Raw genomic sequence first — 18,561 nt, 5'->3', positions numbered from 1 at the left:
ATATTAAATACTCTTTTGTTATTCGGTTTAAAAGACTATCGGTCATGTAATAATTATATATTCTCTTTGCGTTACGACATTGTTCACTGAAATCATCGCATGTGTAACTTATCCTGTTGCACATGTAATTCAATTTTGCTTTTAAAACCAGTATGACAATTTCGCTAGTTTCCGACATCTATTCGTCCCCTGAAATTATGCTCACAGGATTTATTGTGTGAAGCGAAAGACAGTTCTACGCGAAACCTACCTTCCTTTAGGCTAATTCCAGTGGGAGTTTCATAGAGGTTTCATCATATTAAATACGGTGACACATTAGCATATGTGATGACATGGCATGGTAGTTATGAAGTGAGAGAGGGAAGGAGTTTCATCAGGATGAAACTGTGTATACACTGTTTCCAAGACTATGAAATCTATTAAAACTTGCATTGGGGGCTATAGAGTTTCATTTCATCTAACCATATCCAATCACATGCCTCACAATTAAATGTCACGGGCATCCTATGAAATCGTGAAATGAAACTGTGCACTGGGACTCCCTATTTCATTCGTGAGAATACCTCATGGGATGATGTGACATCCTTGAAAACAGTGCAATGAAAGGACTAAGCTTATGATCAAGCGAAAGAACAGAGAAGCACTGAAATCTGAATCACTATACCGACTGGGACCAGCGCATTTGATGTGACAATGACAGTGTGTAGCTGCAACCTGCGACAGCATAATAACTGAAAAGTCTTGAATGGGCTTATTTCTGACAAACTATCATTATTGAAAAGTCTTGAATGAGCTTATTGGGTACACTACATAGAATCAATCAATCAATCATTATAACTAATTTCTGGCAATTTCGAACAAGTTTGCATTTGTCAGTGTCTGCATTTAGGGGGCCAGAGGTTCAGACAACCACCGCTCAGTTCAGATTGCTATCTGAACATCACCATCTGCTTGTAGAGGTTCAGGTTCAGATAACCACTTCGGTAAGCAGCGAACTCAATTTCGGTGAATTCTGACATGGTACATATCCGAACAGCATTCAGCAATGGCAGAACTGAAAGTCTGAAATGTGCACTGACTCTGAATCACTAGCGACGTGGCAAGCATTCAGCAATGGCAAAACTTGTGCCCACTGTATGAATCACTACACCGAATCAATCATCATCACCCAAATTCTTGTCTTTGCCCAACAATCTGCACCCAGCATTTCCACATCAGGCATGTTCCCAACAATCTGCTGCTACTGAAAAGCATGAACCTGAAACATCAGCATTGTTTGCAAGACACATCAGGCACAATATACAGTTACAAACAACACGACAACTAAAACAAGTCTGCAATCTTCATACAATAACAGCAGCTCTCGTCAGCTACTGAAGAATCACAACCCACCATCACAGCTAATTTCTAACAAGTAACAGGGCCCCATGAAGCAAGCACACCTTCATGCGAGCCTATTCCAGATACAGTTCAGACAACATTGAACACTCGCTACTATTACTACTAGTACTGAAATCATCTCCTACGGGAAGCTGAATCCGCCGCCACCAATGCGCTCCTTGGCGCCGGCAGGCGGGTTGATGTAGACCCAGAGCAGCGAGATGGTCATGGAGATGAGCCCCGACCAGACGAACACGATGGTCGGCACACGGCCACGCCGGCCGAGAAGGCCCTTGGCGAACGGGTAGAGGTGGCACAGCACCCAGAAGCTGAAGAAGGCGCCGCCCAGCAGCTTGCTCCACTGCGGGAACTCGCTGTACAGCGTGCGCGCCGACGCCACCGCCACGGCCACCGCGTTCACCATCATGATCGTCACGGGCGGCACCATCAGGAAGCTCCACCGCACCTCGTACAGCTCCGCGAAGGCGTCCTCCTCGCCGTCGTCGCCGGTGCCGGGCTTGGACGTCAGCGTGAAGGAGATGTCCACGCCGGCAATCACCTTGAGGAGGCCCTGCAGCACGGCGGCCGGGTGCGCGCTGGTCCCGCCGATCACCCAGAACTGCTCGTTGCGCCACCACTCGTGCAGCGTGATCCCGGACCACTTGATCTCCAGCACGGCCAGCAGGCAGAGCGTCACAGTGATGATGAGCAGGAGCGCGAGGAAGGTGACGTTGAGGGACTGCACGATGAACTTGCCGGAGAAGAGGGAGATGGCCGGGAGCACGCAGTAGACGAGGAGGAAGATGGAGGTGAACGGGTACATGCCGACGTTGAAGTAGGCGACGCGCTGGAGGAGCTTCATCCGCGGGGACGCGAACAGGGCGTTGTTGCGGGAGAAGAAGATCTCCACGGACCCCGTCGCCCACCGGAGCACCTGGTGGAGGCGGTCGGTGAGGTTGATTGGCGCCGTGCCGCGGAACGCGTCGCGCCGCGTCACGCAGTACACGGAACGCCACCCACGGTTGTGCATCCGGTAGCCGGTGACCACGTCCTCGGTGACGGAGCCGTAGATCCAGCCGATGCGCCGGCCCCACTCCGTCTTGTCCTCGTAGAAGCAAGAGATGACGCTGATGGCCTCGGCGACGGTGGCGGCGTCCAGCGGCTCGCGGGGCACGGCCAGGGCGCCGGCGGGGCGGCCTTGGTGCGCGCCGGGAGTGTCCTGCAGGAGCCGGCCCTGGTACTCTGCAACGGGGATGGACGCCACGAACGTCGCCGAGCTGCCGAACCGCCGCGGGAGCAGCGCCGAGGACTCGATGTCGTCGAGCTGCTTGAAGCCGTCGTCCTCGATCGGCGGCAGCATCATCTCCTTGTCGTTGTCGCTCTCTCTGTCGGTCTTCTTCCCCATGGTGGGCTTCCTCAGGAACAACTTGATCTTCTTCCTCCCGAGCCAGCCGTGGTGCTCGGTGGCGCGAGGCGGGCTGAACCCGTACAGCGCGGTGCGGCGGAAGACACAGCCAGTGCCGACGTACATGGGGCCCTGCAGCCCGTCCATGGCGCGCATGGCAACGTCGAAGAAGACGAGGTTGTGGTTGGCATACCGGTCGTTGGGGTCGATGCCCTCGAACCGCTGCGGGAACTGGACGTAGCAGATGCGGTCGCCGCCGCGGTCCAGCATGAAGCACATCCCCTCCCGGAGCGCCGCCGAGTTGTGCACGTAGTGGTCGCAGTCGAGGTTGAGGATGAAGGGCCCGTTGGACATGATGGCGCTCGTGCGCACAAGAGCGTTCATGGCGCCAGCCTTCTTGTTGTGGTCGTACCCCGGCCGCTTCTCGCGGGACACGTACGCCAGCATCGGCAGCCGGATGTCCACGCCCGTCGTGTCGATCAGCCCGCCGGACTCTGCTGGCTCCCCGCCCAGCACCGGCTCTGATGTCGGAGGCGCAAGCATTGCCTGCAATTTCAGGGATTCCAAATCAACAAACTGAAGAATTGTGACATCCAACAAATTAATTGAATCAATCAAGCAAGCAATGAATCAGTCACCTGAATGATGCCAGCGTGGTCACCGCGGGAGTGGTCCGGCGCGGCGTTGAGCCATGTGCCAGGCCAGTGCGAGCCGTCGGACATCCATGTCGCCTTCACGATCGCCGCTGCCTCGGGCAACGCTCCAGGAAGGGTGCCGGCCGCCATGGCCTCCTCCTGCTGCCTTCTCCGGGCGCGCAGCTCCTCGCCGGCGTTGTACGCATCGGAGCGCCGGCGGATGGCCTCCGGCAGCGAATTCACCCGCACCTTGAACTCGTCGTACTCGCGCTTCACCTTCCGGCGCTCCCTGACGAAGTCCACGCGCACCTTGTTCTTGAGGAAGTCCCTCTTCTGGCCGAAGTACGCCTCGGGGCTGCGCGGCTCGACGCCGTGCTTGCGGCAGAAGGGCACCCAGGTGCGCGCGAAGCTGGCGGTCTCGGCGAGTGCCTCGAAGGTGAGCAGCGCGCCGCCGTCGTCGGAGAGGTAGCAGGCGAGCTTCTCGACGGGGTAGTCGGCGGCGAGGATGGAGAGGATGGTGTTGGCGGTGACGAGCGGCGGCTCCTTCTCCGGGTCGGCGGTGGAGACGAAGACGTCGATGCCGGGGAGGTCGGAGCGGCCTTTGGGGTTGCGCGCGGTGGGGAGCTCGAAGCGCTCGGCGAGGACGTCCAGGTCGGCGGCCCGCTGGACGGGGCAGAGCTTGGGGAGGCTGTCGAGGAGCCAGGAGAAGGCGAACCACACCTCGCACGTCACCGACATCGCCCACAGCCACACCGCCTCCGGGTTCGGGTGCCGGATGCGCCATGTCAGGAAGAACCCCAGCGCCACCAGGCGGATGGCGATGAGTAGCCTGTCAAATTACCGGAGCAGAGGAAGATTTACCGTGAGAAGAAATTACCGGAGCAGAGGGAAATTTACCGTGAGGAAAAAAAATACCGGAACAGAGGAAAAAATAGTTGATTTTTTTTACCTGTACGGGCTGATGATGGCCTGCGAGACGCTGGTCTTCCTGGTGAGCGGGCGGCGGCAGCGGGAGCCGAAGTTGGGCGGCTCCTCGAAGCCGGCGAAGCCAGTGGCGCCACCGCCGTGGCCGCCGTCCTTGGGCCAGAGCGCGTTGCCGTAGCCGTAGGTGCCCTTGGTCTCGAAGAGCCAGCGGGCGTGGTCGAACTCCGCGGGCTTGCCGCCGCCGCCGACGCCGGCGGCGCAGCCAGCGTTGCCGCTGGGGAACTTCATCGAGTGCACGAGGGAGAAGCGCTTCGCCATGGACGTGAGCGGCAGCTGGTCCCGCTCCTCGGAGGAGGAGACGGCCTCGTCGTCGTCCTCGCCGCCGTCGTCGGTGTCGCTCCCGGCGGAGTAGGGTTCCTTGCAGCGGGGCAGTTGCCGGCGCCGTTGACGCAGTCCACGTAGCACTCGCGGCAGATCATGAACCCGCAGTCGCACGGGCCCCCGCCGGCGCCGGAGGTGAGGAACGCCGGCATGTCGCAGCCGCGCATCTTGCACGACATGTTCGCGGACGCCGCCGCCGCCGCGCCGCCGGTGCCGGAGGTGTTGTTGAGCACGTGGCCGCGCGTGGCCTGGTTGAGCCCGCCGGTGAAGATGGTGCCGGAGATGAAGCTCCTCTGCGCCCGCACCTCATCTGCGCCGGCGCCCTCCTCCGACGCCGCTGGCGCCGGCGCGTCGACGGAGTCCGCGGACGCCGCCACGGCCCGCTCCGGCGTGGGCGGGATGTGCACGGTGTAGTGCACGAACTCGGCGCTCTCGTCGACGCCGCCGCCGCCGTCCCGCGACGCGTACCGGCTCCCCCCGCTCCGGCGCACGGGCGAGAGCTGCAGCGTGGCGGACGACGACCCCGCGCCCCCGAGCGAGTGCCGCGGCGCCGGGCTGGTGATCCCGATCCCGCCGGCGCCCCTCTTCACCACCGCATCGCCGCCGCCGGGGCTCTCCACCGCCTTGCCGCCCCTCGTCGGCGACACCGTTACCGTGACCTGCGACCCCGCCGGCAGCGACAGCCGCCGCGACATCTCTCCTTCCCCCAAATCAACTCACACCTCCCCACCAACCAACCAACCAACCAAATCAAACGAAACCAAACCAAACCAGCTCGATCACCTCAAGCTCAGCTGAGATCCACCCAGAGAAGGCAGGAATTTCCACCCACCCCTCGCTCTCCCATGAATCGAAGCTCGGAGAAGAGATTCCGCCGCCGACGGATCGAGCCGGGAATTATAGGAGGGAGGAGCTGCTCGTGGGGGGGATTGAGTGAGCAATCGATTGGGCTCGCGCACCGAGGAGGAGGAGGATCCGGTGGGGCGCAGCGGCGTGGCAGCGCCTGTATTTATTCCGCCGGATTCTTTCCTCGCCCGCTTTTTGAAACGCCGAGCAGAGGCAGAGCAGAGGAGAGCAGCCGCGGCCGCCGCCTCCCCCAACGGTCGGGTCGGGCGCTGACGTGGCCGCGCAACGGTCGGGGGGCGCGGGACGGATCCGGCCGTCGGGTGGGGGATCGGACGGCGTACGTTTGGTTGGGGCGAGCGGGCGGAGGGGGGAGGAGGTAGCCGTTGCCCGTCTAGTGGGCGGTGGTGGACTTGGGGAGTGAGGAGTGAGCGAGTGGGGCCCACGCGGACGGAGGCGACAAGGGACTGAGCGTGTGTGGAGCCCGCGCGTGGGGGCGCGGACGCTGACGGGTGGGCCATAGGAAGGGGCCTTTGGGTTCCTGTCGAGTTTTGAGCTCGTGATGGAACGAGCTGTTTGTCTTATTCAACTAAGCTGTCACGATGGTGATTAACCGCAGGATTACAGAGAGCAAAGAAGAAGAAGATGAAGAAAAATGGTTTTCAGGGTACCGTTCATTGGCTCTGGCTGCATATACGAGGGGAAAATATCAGGGGCGACTGAGGCTGCCATGTGGGCCCAGCTGATTCATAGAGGCGCATATGTCAGATCTTGGCTCCTGATGGCGCTTCCTATAACTTAGTACGTATATAAGTAGGCTCTTGCTTCCTTCTGATTGAGTGATTGTTATTTTCTACGTAGACACGGCCTCCATTAATCATAATAAATATGTTTTTCCGTGACTATATGTTCCTATATGCAGTGATATCATTTTTATGTGACATGTCACACACATAAACAGTTTTACATACGTGCCATAAAGTATACTCAAAGAGAGTTACAATAATAAAAAATTGAAGTTCCCCGCCTACTTTACTTGCATTTTTTTTGAAAGAAAATTTTACATATGTGCTCAATGCCAATCATTTGATCCTCGCGATTGGGGCATCATTGATCCCAGCCGTTGATACCACTAGCATTTCAGATCGCTTTTGTTTACGTTAATCCGGGCCCACCGATGGTGATGCTTGGGTGCATTGTATAATGTGAAAGTCAACCCTTTTGGCCAATCGACCTGACCGTTCTCGGCATGCCGTTGGGGCCTTTGCCGACTCCTCGTTAGATTCCGGCTAGCGATCTGAAAAATTGAATCCGTTTAGGCGCCACCGTTCGAACCCAATTCTCATTTACCTTGTGATCAGTTGTTTTTTTTTGGCAGGCCTGATGGAGATTCCGTAGCTCGAGCTAATCTTTGCACGTGGATTGCCCACCGTATCTAGGGGGTGTTTAGCAGCACTTCATTTCAGAAAAAAAACAGCTTCACTCCACTAACTCCAACTTAAAAAAAACGTTTCTCATGTCCGCTCCACAAACTCCAACTTTAGAAAAAAATGTTTCTAAGGGTCAGCTTGTCGTTTCGTTTCTAATTTTTCGATCCACTCCCTGTCGTCGTTTCCTCCCTCTGCTGCTCAGCACGCCGGACTATGCCTCCCCCGACGCCGTCAGCACGCCGGACTATGCCTCCCCCGACGCCGTCACCTGCACGATCGGACCGCGCCGCCGTATCCGGACCACGCGGGGAGGCCACCCAGCCACTCGACGTCGGAGCGGCGCATGGCGGCGATTGGAGGCGGGCGGTGGCGATTGGTGACAAGGGGAGGCGCACCAGCCAGGCCCTCGGGGGCGATTGGAGTTCGGGCCGCGCTGCTGCCACCGCCTGCGGGGGCCCCTGCGCCTCCGACCATGGCCTTCGTGTTGCCTGCGGGGCCGCTCGCCAAGGCCACGCCGCCCCTGCTTGCGGGGCCACGCCACCGGGCGCTCATCCTTCCTCTGCCTGCCACCCTTGACCCCCCGCGAATAGGCAAATGGAGTGCTGGAATCGGTCGATGCTACTAATCCCACACCACTCAGGTGCTAATCTCTCTCCTTCCAGTACCTCTCCGCGCATCGACATCATAGGCAACAAGAGGAGCGGCACCAGGTTTTCCCCGCCAATTGCCTCGGCGGCGGCCACAGGGGCAACGCCCAGGGCCACGGGCTCGCTGAGCAGGCAGCTAGTACTGCTCGTGGACTCGAGTTGCATCTACTTAGCAGTTTTTCTTTGCTTTTTTGTATGTAGTAGTATGTAGCTTCACTGCTTCAGTACATAAGTAGGTTGTATATACTTGTTCACGTGGTTACCCTCTGCAATTTTTCATCCAGAGAGAGAAGACGCAGCCATGGTTAGCTTTAAGGAGATGGCCAGTCTCGATGCGGAGCGTGGCCCGCCAGCGTGGTTGCATCAACTTCTGGACACCATGTTCTTCGAGACATCCCAGGTAGGCAGGTACACATATACGACGATGCAATCATGTACGTCAGGCCAAAAGAAAGCAAATGGCGAGAATAAGTTAGCTTTGATGAAGAACATGACCCACTTAACAAAATTTTATTTTGCCACAATACACTTAACATGCCACACATATAAATATCTTGTAAAAGTGTGGTATACACTCTGAAGAAAAATCATGTTCCATGTGCTCATATAGAAAGGTTGCAAAAGAGACACATTCCTTTCCTAAGCAAGAGCTCCCCCTTGTTCACCCAAATACACAAGGCTCTCTAGCCAAACACATTTCTCTCCCTTCCTTTGTCAGTGTCTCAACAACCTCTCTCTCCTATATATGTACCTCCCCTCCATCCACCCACTGCAAAACCCTAGCCTAAGTGTCATATGGTATCAATTGCCACCGCCGCTCTTCCACCCAGTCATGCACGCAAGATCCGGTGAGAATCCCGCCCACCCTCCTGGCGTCCCTCCCCATCCTTCAATGATACCATCATTTACATGGACACATACGAGTGCCTAATAGATCAGACCACCAACGTCACGGCACACACTTCGGGAGGAAGATGTAAATCTCACCAAAATGAGTATGATGATGTGTCAATAGGCACTTTATTGTATCATCACCAAGTTGAAAGAGGAAGAAGACTTGGATGGTGATATTTTAGGCACAACCATGTTTGTGTGGTAAAAACAAAAAAAATAGCAACAAAAGGACAAACTAGCTTATGCATTTTCCATGTGCCTTTATCCTGTGTCCGTATTTTTGTTTGTGTTCTCTACACTTCTTATGAGTTTGTGAGATCAATCTCATGGAATAGTAGTGTTTGTGTGTGGTATTTTGAGGATTTCGAGTGGAGGTTTTGATAAGGATTTAGGAGTTTTTATTGCTACATACGTTAGGCTATTCATTGATGTTCCATAAAACATGTTTGGAATTTTATCTTATTTCTATAGGTTTTGAGGAGCAGTGGCGAAGTGTGGAACAAAATGTAGAGGGGCCAATTTACTATATTATCACTAGTATGTACAGAAGTGGCATATAAATAAGTGTTGATCCTAAGCTACTAATAATTAGCTCATGATTTACAAAATATGTGACCGTGATGACCTATCACAATATCATATTAATATATATATATATATACCAAAAGATGACCGCCCTATGAAACTAACACTTGTTAAAACTCCGCTCTTCTGTTCTTCATATCCTAGAAATCAGCAATTATATCTTCATGAAAGAGCATCTAGGCCCCTAGTGGGTTTTGTTGTGTTGAATGACAAGTAGATTAAAGGTCTAATGAACTTGTTAAGCATATGAGCAGGTATAGAGTTATTGGTGAATAACCTTTATGACAAAGAATTGTATCGATAAGCTCATATGGTGAAAAGAACAAGTGTGACATGTGACATAGTGCATCTAAGCATGGGAAACAAGCAATGGTGGAGAAAATGATTAGAGGCTAGTTTGATAGTCTCATATTTTCAAGATTGCTTGTGTTGAAGATAAATGTCACAAGTAGGAATATTATGTGTGATCCCATGATATTTATATATGATATATGAAAAGCAAATAAAGGTGAAGATAGTGGCATGATGGCATTGGGTTATTCTTCGGTCTCTAAATAAAGTGAGAAGCTTGTTAGCAACAAATAGGATATTGAAGTCAAAAGAAGATATGATCTCAAGTGAGTTTAGACTCAAATGTGGCAGCGATTGAATGAAGGAATCAAGTAAGGGATTAGCAACGAGGTACTAAGTGAAATCTAGTCAAGTTGTGACTTGGGCCATGAACTTTGCTAGGGTGAAGTGGATAGTTCTTGGAGGATTTCGAGGTATCAAGTCAAGCCTTACCGAAGTATAGCAATGGGATGCATCAAATGTTTATTGAGTCATATAAGAAGGTGACTTGTGATCTAAAGTTGGATTTTCTTTATATGTGTTAAATATTGATCCAAGTCACTAGCTCAAGGTTGAAGTGCTCAAACCAAAGAGACAAAGTTGGATGCAACTCTCAAGTGGATATATTGATCAAGTATGGCATGGTTCATGATGATGAAGCTCAAGTGGATGCATGTTGTATTTATATTTGATCTTGAGTATAGGTATGATGTACTATCAAGAGGGATGCATCACATGGTAATTTGATAAAGTCTCAATGCTCAAGTTTTCTATGTGAGTTGATGAGAGACACAAAAGCCACACGTACACACTCTATCAAGTCAGGCAGTGGCAAAATCAGAAGTTCAAGTTTTGAAAACAGGAAGTTCCAGTTTTGGGTGCCACGTGTCACTAACGGCTAGTTGGTTTGAAAAACCGGAGGTTCCAGTTTTGGGAAATTGGTAGTTCTAGTTTTGGTCTGACACCCTACCGGCTAGTTTTTGAGGAGTGGGGTATTTATACCCCACACCCTCCTCAGTGGTTGGCTGCTATTTTAGAGGTTGCTGCCTTTTCTAAGCTGAGCTAAAGCCAAGATAGCTCTCCCCAACCCCTCTTTGTGAGGTTGTGTGATCTTTGCTAGATCTTGTGAGTTGGGTAGTAGAGAGGAGCCATTCGTGAGCATTAGAAGAACACTCATACGCTTGAGCACTGGTTTGCCTTGTCAAGTTTCAAGTAAAGCATTTGTTACTCTTGGAGGTGAAGCCTCCTAGACGGCTAGGCGTCGCCGGCTAGCTCCCGAAGATGTGGTGAGCAGTGGCAAGTCTATAAAGGCTGTGGTCTTGCCTCCGCAAGGGAAAATGTCATTTAGTGGAGATGAGGAAAGTGGTTGAAAGAGACCCAGCACATTGGAAGGGAATTGAGATAGACTCGTATTCCAATGGGCTCCTCAACGGAGATCTATGATTCACAGTGGTGAATCTGAACTTCGGTGAAACAAATCTTTGTGTCTCCTCGTTGGTTTGCTTATACTTGCATTCGTTGTTGAACTTGTTGATTTGGTTGATCTACGTGGGTGCTTGTGTTTGCGAAGTGCAGGAACTCCGTGAGCCTGCTAAGAAACACCTACTGAGCTACTACACCAAGTCTGGTTTGATCTTGTCGGGGGGAAATATTAACGACTTCCTTATATTCCTTAAACGACGGTCATAAGGGCCCGGGCCCACCTCCAGCGACAATGATCTCTGCCAACTTTGCACGACCAAGGAATATTCCGTTTCGCCTCACCTGACCCATGGTCCTAGGGTCGGATGCGCCCAACCGCCTGAGGACTGCTCCACATCCCTCGCCGCAAGGTTCCGCCTCGCCCGACCCCGGGCGCAAAGGGTCGGACGCGCCCGACCCCTCGCCGCAGGTTTCCGCTTCGCCCGACCCCAGGCACAAGGGGTCGGATGCGCCCGACCCCTCGCCGCAAGGCTCCGTCTCGCTTGACCCCGGGACGCTGGGTCGGACGCAACCGGACCCACAGGATCGAGCTTTGCCTCGCCCAAGGACGTGCGCGGACCAGCAGACGAGGGCGCAGATCTTGTGGCCCCCACCGATCTCGCCATAAATGCAACCGGTGGGATGCCCATGTCTAGAATACGGCTTTGACACACGGAGAGGCGCCCACGTTCCTCGACGTGATCCGCTGGAGTGTTCGGGCGGCGCACTACTGCTACGACTGCACAGGGCTACAGCTGCACCGTCCTAATCCTCCCCTGTGACATTCTTCATAGGGCACTCATCGCCCATGCTGCCTAACGAAGGAGGCTGCGCTGCCCGGTTTCCCGCTCGGCCTAGCGGCAGGGGTGTGTCAGCCCCGCCTCCCAGTCAGCACACGCGGCTACAGTGGTCACCCGTCATCCGTGACATGCACAGCTACGGCGGCCAGTCATCATCATCAACTCGCACAGCTATAGTGGTCGGTCGCCACGCACGTCTCGCATGTTCGACTACAGTGGCCAACCGCTGGGTCATCGTTGGGACCCAACAGCAACCACCCCTCCTCGGTGGCCATGCTGACAAGACGCGGAAATCAGAAGGGAAGGCGGCAACCCCGGTGGCTCGGCTCGTCTCCCTATGCTTTACCTTCCTTGCTTACCTTTTTTTACTTCCCTTTACTCCTGGCCCGATTGTAACTCCTGTATCCTCCTTACACTATAAAAGGAGGACCAGGGGGGCCGAGAAGAGGAGGGCTCTTGAGCGAACCTAACGACCCCCGACTCACAACCCTTCCATACGAGCATCAGTACACACCCACAGAGACTTGGGACCAGCTTCCCTCTCTCGCCCGTTTGTAACCCCTACTACAAACTCGGCACGAGTAACACGAGCAGCCTCCCACACTGGACGTAGGGCTATTCCTACCCGAACCAGTATAAACCCCGTGTCCTCTCGTGCAACCATCCGGGCCTAACGCGCATAGAAATCAAATTTACTTGTTGGAGTCTTGACCCGTGATTCTTGACACCGACAGATCTCGAGCTCGTTCATCACTCTAAGTGTGGGAGTTCTTTCCAATTTTGGAAACCGGAGGTTCCGGTTTCTAGCAGAGAGAGTTTTATTCCGCTAAATTAAGTAACCTCCGGAGAATCCGTAGACTTTTTTTGGAAATTTTGCAAGTTAAGGAATCTTCAGAATATGCTCCGAAATCACCGTATATCACTGATAAACTTATTTTAAGCTGTGATAATTTTAGGTTACGCCTATTCACCCTCCCTAGGCGACATGAAGATCCTTTCACTTCATAATTGCAGTCTCCTGCGATTTCACCTTCAATGTGTACTACCAAGCTATTGGTAAGAAATTCATCTTCCATCTTGTTTCGTAGCCTTGTCTTAATGATCTTCAAGATAGAAAAAGAACGCTCAGCACTAGCAGTTGAAACTGGGAGAATAAGAAGCAACCGAAGCAATCGATCAATCATGTTAAAAGTATTATGGCATTTCGTCTCAACAAGGCATCAACATAGCTCAGCAATGGTTGCAATATTTTTCAACTCTTCATTGTTGGAAGCATCAACAACAAAGTAGTTCAACTGATTCTCTAATCCATGCCTTTCTTGTTGGTCGAAATCTGCTGGTTAGTAATTCTCAACCATTTTGTATATCTCACTAGCACTGAAAGATGCAAATCTATTTTTTAGTATCAATGTAACACTAATGGACAAAAGATCCAGCACCTTCTCATTGAACTTCAGGTTTAATTCAGCCAACTGAGTTCAAAATATCTCCACTCGAAAATAATGTTCATTGGTAAAATGATCTAGTTGACGACGAGCTCTACCACCACGCATATGTATGTTGCTTCCATGTCTGGAATGTCAACTCCATGACCCACACAGAACTTGACAAATTCCGTCATTATCAACAAATTTGAAATCAAGCACCATTTGCTCTCTTTTTGCAACATCACATGTCTCGTCCACAAGAATAGAGAACTTGGCATCCCCAATTTCCTCATGGATATGCTTCCTTACTTTCATTGAAAAATACTCAAAATTTCCTTCTGAATATCAGGTGATTTGTACTTAGCAACTTGTGGAGAATTCTCTAACACAACACTTGCAATTTCAGGATTAAATTCAGTAAGAACTTTTAACATTTCAATAAAGTTTCCTCTATTCTTTGATTGAGGTGTCTCATCATGGCCTCTAAAAGAACAAGATTGAAATGTTAACCACCTGACAGCTGCAATTGATGTTCTCAGCCGTAGATGGTTTCTTTTTTTCTCCAGATCGCTTGCCACCTCCATAATATTATCTATATGATTTGGCTGATTCAACAGATTATGGCACTCTATCACTACATTGTTGTGTGTCGAGCAAGGATCATATCCTATATGAACCAAGAATGCACAATTTTTACCATCATGAACTTTCTTGTAGTTGTCAAAACCTTGTGATGTCAAGACATCAAAGCCACTTCTTTTCTTTATATTTTTGTTGGACATGAAGCAAAGAAGACAATATGCACGACCACTGCTCTCTGAGTACTCCAACCAAGATGGAAAATCACTGAACCAATTGTACTGGAAATGGCGTAGATGCCCTTCTGGCCCAAAACCCTGATATTGTTCAGTTTGAGTTGCATTGGTCCCAACTTCAAATATGCCCGTTCTCTGTAATCCTACTAGAACTCATACCATGTAATCCTACTAGGACTCCTCCTTGTAACCAACTAGTAATCCCGTCCCCTGGAGTATATAAAGGAGGGCAGGGGTCCCTAGATCGGTAGGCCAAGACCTCATAGAACCACAACAGAGGACAAAATCCTCAACACCAAATAACACGCAAGAGCAGGGCGCAATATACAACACCCCAAATAGGACATAGGGTATTACGCTACTCTGGCAGCCCGAACCTGTATAAATCTGTGTCTTGTGTCCTCGCTTTTACCTTCAAGTTCCAGGTCTGTCGATTCCTCACCAACCAATCTACTACCTCGGGATACCCCTCGGTAGGTTGCCGGGTATAAAACACTGACATGAACCGCCCCCCTCGACCTGCAAGTGACTAGTCCCCACCGATACCTACGACGGGTTAGCCATGAGTTCTAACTAGTACTCAACTAGAGAAGTAGCTATCAGCTCAAACACCAGAGTGAACTAGGTACTAAGCTTACCGGGTTCCACTACCTCGTATTACTAGCATGTGAATTAGTACTGTTCAAACTTGATCAACTGTGCCACAATGAACGGGCCTTAATCGACATAGGCGGAACTATACAACCGACCAAATCATGAACATAAACATTATCATCTCCGCCTGGTCATCATCTTTACCATGTGACACTCAACATAAGTATCAAGTAGCCCTATATCTCGTGAGTGACAGGAAATCACTCGACTTCTACCGAACTTAATTAAGCATGGCAGTGCTAACAACCTACACATACTACTATAACACATGGGAACCTAGGGATCATGCATCTACGGCTTCATTCAACTCCTAGAAACGTAAATGCACAATATATAGATAAACATTAATTGCATAAGTTGAAATAGGGGTATGCTCCGGAGCTTGCCTTCCTGGTGCTCAGTGATCTGCTCTTCCGGATCTTGGGCCGGGTCTTGTTGCTCCTCTAGTGTTCCCTGCGACTCTGGTGCTTCCTGCTCCTCCTGTGGTTCAGCCACCAGCTCGTACACCACGTCACTAGCTGCGTTTTCTACGTGAATGCACATGTGATGTAAGATTAAAAGATGCACAAATTCACATAAAACAAGAGCAGTCATTTATCGTGCATAACAATTAACAAACTATGCAAGGAACGTTGGGATGCTACTATGATGAGGTTCAGATATTAACTTTACTTTGGTCTGAAGTACTTCACAAAACACCTTATTTAATCTAACACAAAAATATACTACCATTCCATAAAGAAAGAAATTACTAACTAGTGGTTCATTATGTTTTAACATGAAATAAATAGAGATGATCATTCTTCTTAGCACTCTCAGAGCTAAAACTGAGTTGCTAACATTTACAAGTTGCAAAGTAACCATTACAGGAATTAAAATATCAGAAACACTTCTAACATGTTTTATTCTTATTGAGGTTAATATAACTAGGAATAAGAAATTTCACTAAACTAAATTGTGAATACATTCTGGTGATGAAAAGGTTCCAACATGAGCAAGCTACTGACAAAGTATTTTTCAGGAATTTCCCACGATTTTACATACACAGAAATTATTTATTGCAAAAGCAACGAGTAAACAGAGTAGTTAATTCATTCAAAATTCTATATATAGTTTCTGGACATGAATAATTTGCAGGAGTAAAAGTAGCACAAGATTACTTTAGTTTTAATTTCCCAAGATTTTTCGGTAAACATATTTATTTATGCACAACGAATTATATTATACATGTTCTGATTTTTACTAAGTTTTATAGCATAGCTATCTCGATGGATCTAACATTTTTCATGAAAGACACAGACAATAGCAAGCCCAAAAAAAGTGGTTTCATATTTTTATAATTTTTCTACAATTTTCTAGGTATTTTCCAAGTTCTCTGGTGTTTTTTCCTAAAGAACCGAAAATCCAAAATCTCAGAAAATCTTTCCTACTCAGGACTACCCAGTCACTTTGCTCTATAGTCGCTGACGCATGGGACCAAGGGTCAACTGACCCAGGCCGGTCAAGGCCGAGTCAAAGCCGGAGTTCACCGGCTTTGACCGGCGATAGCTCACCGGCGAAGAGCGGCGGCGCGGTGAACTGCCGCGGAAACACGCCAGAAGCGCGAAGCCGAGGGGGAGATGAGCACCAGCGCGTCGTTCGTGGCTCACCTAGGTGGTCGGTTCGGGCAGAGACGACCGGAGCTCGGCCGGCGGCGTGTGGGTGGCCTACGGCGGCTCGCGGCACCCGGCGGACGGGGAAAGTTCAACCCCCGGCCGCAGGTTCCATGGCAGGCGCTGAGGAGCATCCCAGGGTGGAGCTAGGGAGGTGAGGAAGGTCCGGGTGGCGGCGATTTGGTTTTCGTGGAGAGGTTGGGGCGGATTTGGCCGGCGGGTGGCGGGTGGTCGAGCTGCTCTGTTTTTCTTGTCCCGACCGGAGGAAGAAGGAAGAAAATGGGAGGGAGAGATGGAGGCGATATGGCCGCGGAGGTTGCCGTTCGTGCTCTGACGAGCAGTGGGCGAGGACAGCGTAGCAGTGCGCGAGGTCGGTGCAAGGACGACGCGAGGACGACGCTGCATTGGTGAGCGCGGGCGAGGCGGTGCTGGTGCGAACGTCGGCGGCATGGGCGCCGCGGAGCAAGTGGCCGGGGTGGGTCGCGTCGACACGCAGAGCCGTGCGATGATCGCTGCGGGAGCTGGCGCGTGGCGACGACAGAGTTCGCCGGCGGGCCGATGGCCACCGCGCGGCGCGCGTGCACGTGAGACTGGACGGGAGCAGGTGAGGTCAAACCACTGGTTGACCCGTTTTTGACCGAGATTCTGCATGCTTAAACGCCATTTGCTAAGCTGAGCAACACTCCTAGGTGAAAGATCATAAGTTCTACTCCAACTTTTCTGCAGGTCCAAGATGTAGTGCTTAGTCAAAAAGATTTCAAAATGGCCACTAAACCTTGCGAAAAGATATCACTCACACTTGGCCAATTCTTCAAACATACATGCAGAAGTGCAAGACTTCAAGCATTTAACATGAAATGAGTTAGACATGACTCAATGACATCTCCGAAACTTTTGAACACAAAGACATGTTTTATCATAAATAGCTTTCAATTCACGAACCAACACCGCAGGAGTGAAAGCACTAACCAACTTCATTAAGCACATTTTTGCACTCGAGAAAGATGCTAATTAGTCGTGCCCTGTAGATGATTAACACTAATAAAATGCCTAAACACTAGATGTGTTACAGCCCTACAACTTTCCATAGTTGACCAGTTAACACTAATAAAATGCCTAAATTCGAACATGAGACATGTTTAGGGTCAGTTAATCCATGAAGGATCTCCTAACAAATCAATCTAGTATTTCGGCTAAGATAAAAGGCGGCCACGCCATGGAATACTTGTCAAGAAATTTGAGTCAGCTCGAGATGACCAGCTCATTTTTTTTTTGAGAAAAATAAAAAGAAAAATGTGCAAACCTACTACAGGTTCCATTGTTCGCAGCAGCTATTCCTAGAAAACAAAAACGAATTCAGCTGAAGACACCAGAAAGATAATGAAAACTGTGCTCTCGTTGAGAGTCGAACTCAAGACCTCCCGCTTACTAAACGGGTGCTCTAACCAATTGAGCTACGAGAGCCTGGTGCTCTGAGATTTAGGATAAATAGAATTTTAACAATCATATCTTGCCATCCGCGATAGCATTGGGCGGGCCCATTGGCAAGCAAGATGCGAGTATATGCGGTATAGCATTTCGCCCGGATGATCATTTGAGTTTGAAAGGTTGCAAAGAGGTCGAGACACTTTAAACTTTAAAGTGACAGATGTTGGACCCGATATTCTGATTAACAAACTTCCGTCCAAAAAAGCTGAAAAGCTCCGCTCAGATTTGGGAGATAGTTTACCTGAATTTGGAAGCATGTTCATGCCCTGGGTTCATTAGTCTAAGTTTAATATAAGTTGAAGTGGATGTAAGGTGGACATCGAAAATATTACTTGTCCTCGTAGTTTTATTATTTGGACGGATACTCGTCTTCGTAGTAAAATATGAGTAATTTTTTGGGACATACATGTACGCCTAATGTTTTCTTTTCGACTATTAAGGTCTGATACATGAACCTAGTAAGTGTATGTTAGTTGCTAGCAAAGCTTAATTTTTTAACGCAAGAATACACGATAAAGAGGAACCGGCAACGAAAATAGAGTATGGTACGCTGGTAGCCGCGGGTTAGGGGCGTAGCCAACGAAATTTTAACTATGTTTTGAAAATCTTAACAACATTGATCTCTATATACCAAACTAAAATTTGAATTTCTAGCTTCTCCACTGACTGTGGTGGCCGGTTTGCAAAATCACAACCGGTAAGTTATAGAGGGAAAGGTGAGAGTATATGATGATGGAAAAAAACGTTGGAAATCGTTTTACAGCGTGATACTGTTACGTACCGTTAGCATCTTAATAACGGTTGTGAAAG

General features: G+C 50.3%; 1 protein-coding gene and 1 non-coding gene across 2 annotated transcripts; both read right to left on the bottom strand.

Moving 5' to 3' along the window:
* Nucleotides 1-1,241: 1,241 nt before the first annotated feature.
* On the bottom strand, nucleotides 1,242-5,729 carry LOC101778906 (cellulose synthase-like protein D4). Its single transcript, XM_004962731.3, is given in 4 exon segments — nucleotides 1,242-3,331; nucleotides 3,424-4,249; nucleotides 4,370-4,769; nucleotides 4,772-5,729. Coding segments are annotated over 4 exon segments (3,684 nt in total). The 5' UTR covers nucleotides 5,421-5,729; the 3' UTR covers nucleotides 1,242-1,522.
* Nucleotides 5,730-17,653: 11,924 nt separating this feature from the next.
* TRNAT-AGU lies at nucleotides 17,654-17,727 on the bottom strand. The gene has a single exon. It is a non-coding gene; the product is annotated as a tRNA-Thr (tRNA).
* Between the last annotated feature and the right edge of the window lie 834 nt (nucleotides 17,728-18,561).

Source organism: Setaria italica, chromosome III (genome assembly GCF_000263155.2).
Source record: "Setaria italica strain Yugu1 chromosome III, Setaria_italica_v2.0, whole genome shotgun sequence".
Taxonomy (NCBI): Eukaryota; Viridiplantae; Streptophyta; class Magnoliopsida; order Poales; family Poaceae; genus Setaria; species Setaria italica.
This window is presented reverse-complemented; position numbering and strand designations above follow the sequence as displayed.